At 66.3% G+C, this 7,084-nt stretch overlaps 1 protein-coding gene across 1 annotated transcript in view; it reads left to right on the forward strand.

Annotated features, from left to right (window-relative positions):
* The window catches only part of MUC2 (mucin 2, oligomeric mucus/gel-forming), a 31,850-nt gene extending 27,262 nt beyond the window's left edge, over nucleotides 1–4,588 (forward strand). Inside the window, exons 37-49 of the mRNA XM_067747884.1 lie at nucleotides 149–327; nucleotides 609–678; nucleotides 799–899; nucleotides 1,012–1,043; nucleotides 1,516–1,693; nucleotides 1,908–2,012; nucleotides 2,241–2,281; nucleotides 2,489–2,608; nucleotides 2,704–2,805; nucleotides 3,222–3,350; nucleotides 3,555–3,594; nucleotides 3,922–4,048; nucleotides 4,281–4,588. Of these exons, the coding sequence (XP_067603985.1) occupies nucleotides 149–327; nucleotides 609–678; nucleotides 799–899; nucleotides 1,012–1,043; nucleotides 1,516–1,693; nucleotides 1,908–2,012; nucleotides 2,241–2,281; nucleotides 2,489–2,608; nucleotides 2,704–2,805; nucleotides 3,222–3,350; nucleotides 3,555–3,594; nucleotides 3,922–4,048; nucleotides 4,281–4,503 (1,447 nt within the window). The 3' untranslated portion in view covers nucleotides 4,504–4,588. The remainder of the gene's footprint in view (nucleotides 1–148; nucleotides 328–608; nucleotides 679–798; nucleotides 900–1,011; nucleotides 1,044–1,515; nucleotides 1,694–1,907; nucleotides 2,013–2,240; nucleotides 2,282–2,488; nucleotides 2,609–2,703; nucleotides 2,806–3,221; nucleotides 3,351–3,554; nucleotides 3,595–3,921; nucleotides 4,049–4,280) is intronic.
* Nucleotides 4,589–7,084: the final 2,496 nt, after the last annotated feature.

Here is a 7,084-nt window from a genome sequence, read left to right on the forward strand (position 1 = left end):
CTCCCACCCTCAGCCCACGGGCACCTGTCTGGTGGTGCAGGCTGAGCCGGGCCCCGGGGGACAGCCCGGGTGGAGGTGCTGGGCAGGGGGTATTGTGAGAGAGGCTGGGGCACCGGCCAGACCGTGACCTGCAGCCCTCCACCCGCAGCTTGTTCGCCCGGTGCCACGCTGTGGCATCCCCCAGGCACTACTACGAAGGCTGCACATCCGACAGCTTCGCCGCGCCCGGCTCAGGCCTGGAGTGTGCCAGCCTGCAGACCTACGCCGCCCTCTGTGCCCAGAAGGGCATCTGCGTCGACTGGCGGAGCCGCACCGGCGGGGCCTGCCGTGAGTGCCTGCCCGCCCCGTCCCGGGCTCTGCTGGGCGCTGTGCCGGGAGCCAGACTGGGGTGGGGGGACAGGCCACCAGAAGAGCCGCCTTGCTCAGCACCCGGCGGGCTGGGCCCCCTCCTCCTGGCTCGGGACAGCACGGGGGGCTGAGGCCACGCTCAGCCCGTGCGGGTGTGTCGGGTCCTGTTTGGGAGGGGCTGGGCACGATGTCACTTGGGGGTTAGGGTGGGGGACACAGGCTTTCCCCCTCTGACTCTGGTTCCTGCCCCCTCCCCGCAGCGGTGACGTGCCCGGCGCACCGCGAGTACCGGGCCTGTGGTCCCGTGGAGGAGCCCACCTGCAGGTCCAGGTCAGTAGCCGTGGATGCGTTGGGGCGGTGGGCTGTCCCTCTGACCGTGCTCCCGGCCGGTGTGTCAGGGCTGGTCGTCCAGTCTGTCCCCTAGCCGTCTCATGATGCTCTCCCCCCCAGCCCCACCCAGGCAAACAGCCCACGCCTGGCGGAAGGCTGCTTCTGTCCCAAGGGCACCACCAGCTACGCGCCCGGCTTCGACGTCTGCGTGGACCTGTGCGGTAGGCTGCCTGCCAGAGGCCGCTACTCCTCCCTGGGGCTGAGGCCAGCTCCCACGTGCTGGGGCTGTGCTCACGGGGCTGTGCTCACAGGGCCTGTCTCCTTCCTTCCTAGGCTGCGTGGGGCCCGACAACGTGCCCAGAGAGGTAGGCCGATACCCTTGGTGCTGGGACTGGACACTCCCACGAGTCCTGCATTTTGGGAGGTGGGATGGGTTGGAATGAGAACCTGGGACCCTTGGAGGCTATAATGAGTAATGAGTGATTTAAGTCCTGGAAGGCTGAGCTAGCAGGGGGATCCACCCACTAGCCATTTCATGCTCTGTCTACACCTGCGGCGGCGTCTGCAGTGTTGAGCGTGTCTCCTGCGCGTGGTTGGCTCTTTAGCTCCACGCTGTGTGAGCCCCACAGAGGCACGTGGTGCGTCTGCCCCGCACCAGGCCTGTGTGTGCACACGCTGGTGAGCAGGTCTCGGTTGTGATGTGAGTGTCCTGGCCCAGGAGCTGCCTTGTGCGCTCGGAGCGGGGAGGGCGTGGGCTTTCCCGCAGGCCGCCGGGTGCAGCGCTGCCTCGGGCTGACCGGCGCCCGCTCTCCCCCTGTTTGCCCCTCCTCCCTGCAGTTTGGGGAGCACTTTGAGTTCGACTGCAAGGACTGCATCTGCCTGGAGGGGGGCAGCGGCATCATCTGCAGGCCCAAGACATGCCACCCCAGGCCCCGCATGGAGTGCAAGGAGAACGGCACCTACACTGTCACAGAGGTCGACCCCGCCAACGTCTGCTGCAACATCACCTCTTGCAGTAAGGCGTCCGCGGGGCAGGGAGCGGGCCTGGCCCTGCTGTGGTTTCTGGAGGTGGGGGCCTCAGGGCGTGTCTGCAGGACGGTGGGCTTCGGTGGGGCCATGGGGGTCCAGACCCCGGGTCCCTCTGCTGCAGGCCCCCGCCCTGTGCAGGGTGGCGTCGGGGCTCGGCCAGCTAGCAGCCGTGCTCACTGGGGTGTCTCCCCCGTTTTCAGAATGCAACGCCAGCCTGTGCAGGGAGAACCCCCCGCCGTGCCCGCTGGGCTTCGAGGTGAAGAGCAAAATGGTCCCTGGGAGGTGCTGCCCCTTCTACTCGTGTGGTAGGTGGGCCGGGGTGGGGGATGAAGGAGGTCTAGGCCGGGCAGCCGGGCTGGGGCTGGGCAGTGGTGTGATGGGGGGATGGGGAGGTGGGGGGGTGGGGCTGAAGTGGCCCCTGCCTGGGGGCTCAAGTTCTGCCCAGCGGATGCACCCAGCCCAGTCCGCTGGCTCTGCGTCCACGTGGGCTCAGGCAGGACAGTCTGACCTTCGTTCCTCTTCTTCCCCCCAAGTGCCCAAGGGCGTGTGTGTTCTCCGGAACGCTGAGTACCAGGTGAGCCCTGACGGGCTGCGGGGAGTGGGGCCGGGTGCACAGAGGGCATGGGGTTTGGCAGGCTCTTGGCTGGCCCGGTGAGGGGCCCTGCTCTGGGGGCTCTCGGCCCCGGGCGCCCAGCTCACCTGCTGGTGATGGGGGGCGGTGCCCTGGAGGAGGGGAGGTGCCTTGGAGGCCCCGCCTCACCTTCCCTCCCCGTGCCCGAAGCCCGGTTCTCCAGTCTTCTCCAAGTGCCAGAACTGCACGTGCACCGACCGCAGGGACAACGCCACGCAGCTCAACGTCATCTCCTGCACCCACGTGCCTTGCAACACCTCCTGCAACCGCGTAAGCACCCCGTGCCCAGACAAGGGCGGCCCGCCCACCGCCGTCCCCGCGCAGCCCTTCCTCTTTCGATGCCAGCCTGCCCGGGTGTCCTGCAGGGCTTTGAGCTGGTGGACGTCCCCGGCGAGTGTTGCAAGAAGTGTCAGCAGACCCAGTGCATCGTCATCAACCAGCCCGGCAGCCAGAGCGTGGTCCTGAAGGTGCACATGCCTGTCCTTCCCCGCCCGGGGCAAGGCTGAGTCTCCCCCGGGGCTGCAAGGCTGTCCACGTCCTGTCTCTTATCAGGACACCTGCCATGGGATTTTGGCCCCCTGTCCCTCCCCCACGCCCCGGGTAATCCAGGATGGTCTCACCTGGAGATCTTTAACTCAGCTCCCTCTGAAAGACACCCTTTCCAGGTCAGGTCACCTCTGCGGGATGTGCGGGTTAGGTTGTGGACCCGTCTGTGGACTACAGGCTGGTAGTCCCTGGGCCCCTCCTGGGTGCCACCGGCCTGGTGGCCCCGGGCCTGTGGGCTGCACTCGGCAGGGTGTTCGGGGAGCTGCCAGGTGTCTCCAGTTGCCTTTCTGGGTGGGACTCCTGCCAGGTCTCCCACAGACCCTCCTCTGCCCCACAGCCCGGGGACATGAAGAGAGACCCCCTGAACAACTGTACCTTCTTCAGCTGCATGAAGATACATGGCCAGTTCATCTCATCCATCTCCAGCATCACCTGCCCCGACTTTGACCCCAGCACCTGTCTCCCGGTGAGCGGGCCCATCACTGCTGGGAGTGGGGGTCCCCGATGTTCCTGAGCGGCTGGCCCGCCAGCACCAGGACAGCAGCCTCCAGCCTGGAGGGTCTGCTGTGGGCCCTTATGCAGGAACGGCCGCGTGCACCCCCGTGGCAAGCGGGGGGCTGTCACTGCTCGGGGAGGCCTGCGAGTCCCAGCTGCTTCTCCTTCCCACCAGGGCTCCATCACACTCATGCCCAATGGCTGCTGCAGGAAATGTGAGTTCCGGCGGGTGGCTCCTGGGGCGCAGGGCGCGGCAGCCTGGCAGCGGGCTCCACCCGGGCCCCTTGGAGGGAGGACAGCACGAGGGGGTGGTGCCCCGGGAATCCCGTCCCCTCTGTGCCACTCTCAGCTGGACGCTGAGTTCAAAGGCATCACCTGGGCTGCCCAGGAAGCCTGAATCCCTTCCTGAGAAGCAGGACAGAGCTCAGCTTACTTGAGGGCGGCCGAGGTGGGGTGCTTGGGGAGGGGAGAGGAAGCAGTGAGGGGGAGTGAGAGGGCCCTGGATGGTGGAGACCCCCCGAGCCTCTGCCCCCTCTCCCCAGGCCTCCCTCGCAATGAGACCAGGGTCCCCTGCTCCACTGTCCCTGTCGTCAGGGAAATTTCACACAACGGCTGCACCAAGCTGGTCACCATGAACGACTGCTCCGGGTCCTGCGGGACCTTCGCCATGTGAGGCCCAGGCCGCGAGTGGCCCTGGTGGGGGCGGCGGGGGGGATCCTGCGGGACCTTCGCCATGTGAGGCCCAGGCCGTGAGTGGCCCTGGTGGGGGCGGCGGGGGGGATCCTGCGGGACCTTCGCCATGTGAGGCCCAGGCCGCGAGTGGCCCTGGTGGGGGCCGCGGGGGGGCGGGGGCTGCGTCCGCGCCAGCAGGCAGTGGCGCCTCACCCCGGCTGCTCTGCAGGTACTCGGCCGAGGCCCAGTCCCTGGACCACAGGTGCTCCTGTTGCAAGGAGCAGCGCACCAGCCAGCGGGAGGTGACGCTGCAGTGCCCGGACGGGCGCGGGCTCAAGCACACCTACACCCACATCGACAGCTGTCTGTGCCAGGACACCATGTGCGAACTGCCCCCCTGGCGCAGGGCCCGGCGCTCTGGCCTCAGGGACCTGGGCCCGAGGCTGGGGTGAGCAGGGAGCGCTCGGCCACCCAGGCCCCGCCTCCACCGTCCATACACCCCCTCTATTGACCCTCTGAGCTTCCTCGCCTCCTAATCTGACCTTCTCTCTGCAGATGTTTATTCTCCAAAAGCCTTTGTTCGATTCTCTGCTTTTCCGAAATAAACTCAGGCAGACACTGCGCTGCTGTGTTTCAGTAGACGCTGGGCGTCGGGTGGGCCGCCGTGCACGGCCGAGGTCTGGCTGATTCCTGGGGAGCGGGTGGGCTCCGGCCACCAGGCTCTGCACACAGGATCGGGGGGACACAGTGCCCAGGGGCCTGGCCTGGCTTCGGCAAACCCCGGAAGGCGCTGTCCTGCCCTCTCCTGCCCTTGGCATGCACGAAGCCCTGGCGGGGCCACCGAGATGCAGGTGGCCCCCCGCTGCAGGAAGCCCCCGAGCCCGATTTTGTGAAGAAGGACGCAGTCCCTTTCGCAGCCGTTATGCTGCCTGTGCACCTGTTTGCGTGCGTGTGAGTGTGTGTTCGCATATGTGACCTGTGTGTGAATGTGCACACGTTTGCATGTGTGTGTGAAATGCACCAACCCCTGGGGAAAATAGAGAAGGTCCTGGTCCACAGACGGGGGCAGCATGCCGACGCCTGCTGCAAAAACTGACAAAAAGTGACCTTATGGGTCCTTCCGGGCTGCCGTAACGCAGCTGGCCGCAGGGCCTCCGGCTGGCTCTGGGGACCAGGCCAGGAAGCGGCCCTGTGTGCGTGCGTGTGTCCACGTGTCCACACGCCCACGTGTGTCTGGGGACCTGCTCTGTGCGCTGGCTGAGATACCAGAATGGGAATTCTAGGGAAGGGACCCTCTGGTCCTTTTACCGTAGAGCGAGGCTGGCAGCCGTGGAGACCCACGGGGTTGGGAGGGGAGCAGTTGCTTCTCTCTGACCAGGTGGTGGGGGAGTGGGGGCCCTGGGTTCCTGGGCTGAGGACCCCCAGGTGTAGTAATCCAACCTGTGAGCAGCCTTGGAGACCTAAGGGGAGGGCACTCTGCCCCCGGGGCCCAGGTACAGTCTGCTGTCACATTTATACCTGATACCTGTCGGCCACATTTGCACCTGGCTCATGGGTGCTGGATGAAGCTGCCCAGGGCCCAGCCGTGCTTGCACAGGGCGGACCCAGGCCCCCTACCTCCCCTCCACCCCCTGCCTCCTGCCGAGCTGGGCTGAGGCCACTGCCCTCCCCTCAGCCACCTGACCCCCTCCCCCACCTGACCCCCACCTGACACCAGGTCAGGACACCCCAGCACAGCAGTACCACCCTGGATCCCGGGCTCCTGGTGACTTCAGGAGCTCATACTGCACCTGGCCCAGCCCGTGGACTCCTCGGTGGTCAGTTGGCCTGGGATGGACTTGGAGTCACCAAGTCCCCTCCTAAAGCAGATTTGTTAAGGGGACAGAGGGGTTGCCCACCCCTGCTTTGTGGCCACGTGGGGTCCTGGGTGCCTCAGAGCCAGGCCTGCTGGTAAGCGGTCACTGAGGCCACTCCAGGCTCTCAGCTGTTCCTCTGTCCCTCCTGGGCCATGAAGGCTGTGAGCTCCATTCACTCAGTGTGTGGCCTGTTGCCTGGACCTGGACCCGAGCCCCAGGCCCGGCAGCTCCAGCCCCGGCTGCGAGACCTGTAGGACAGGCCCGGGGGGAGGGCGCTGGGGCCGGCGCTGGGTCGGGGGGTGGTGTCAGGCTCTGGCCAGCATCCTCCTTGGCCTCCCAGGTCCCCACTGCTGCCCCACTAGCCCTGGCCTCACAGCTGTGAAACGGGGGTTCCCGGGTGACCAGGGGTGGGCAAAGGTGGGTTGTGCCCCCAGGCCCGCTGATTTAAGCAGAACAGCCCTGGCTTTTTTCTCTTGGACACGGAGTTTCCATGAAGTTTTGCTTGGAAAGAGGTTTTTGGCTTAAAAATAGTTTGACAGGGACTTCCCTGGTGGTCCAGTGGTGGCTAAGACTCTGCATTCCCAGGGCAGGGGGCCCGGGTCCCATCCCTGGTCAGGGAACTAGATCCCACGCACCGCAGCTGAGTCCGAATGTTGCAACTAAGACCCGGTGCAGCCAAATAAATAAATAAATATTAAAAAAAATAGTTCGACAAAATCATCGGCAGATGGCGGGAGGCCGCGGCCCTGTCCCCCGAGAGGAACCCGCGGGCGCCTCCCGCCCACCCCGCATGTCGAGCGCTCACGGACGAATGAACCAGGGAGCGCGTGAGCAGAGGAGCCATCCACACGCCAGCCTCTGCGCACGACCCCAGGCCCACGAAGACCCAGGCGGGGGGGGGGGGGGGGGGGGGGCGGAGGGGGGAGGTACCGATTCATTGTTTCGCTTCCGTCAGGCCAACGGTTCCTGCCCCACCCCCTTGTTTAGATGCGGGCTCTGAGGGCTCTGCTGTCTGCCGGACACCTGTACGGTGGGTGGCAACCCGGCCCTCTGCTCAGAGAGCAACCGCCTGGGCCCTGCCCCTCCCTCCGCGCTCCCAGCCCAGGCCCTCTCCCACTTCAGCCTTCCGATCCTGCGGAGACCCCAGGCCCTGGGGCTGCTCCACAGGTGCTCCCCG

This window comes from Pseudorca crassidens, chromosome 9 (genome assembly GCF_039906515.1).
Source record: "Pseudorca crassidens isolate mPseCra1 chromosome 9, mPseCra1.hap1, whole genome shotgun sequence".
Taxonomy (NCBI): domain Eukaryota; kingdom Metazoa; phylum Chordata; class Mammalia; order Artiodactyla; family Delphinidae; genus Pseudorca; species Pseudorca crassidens.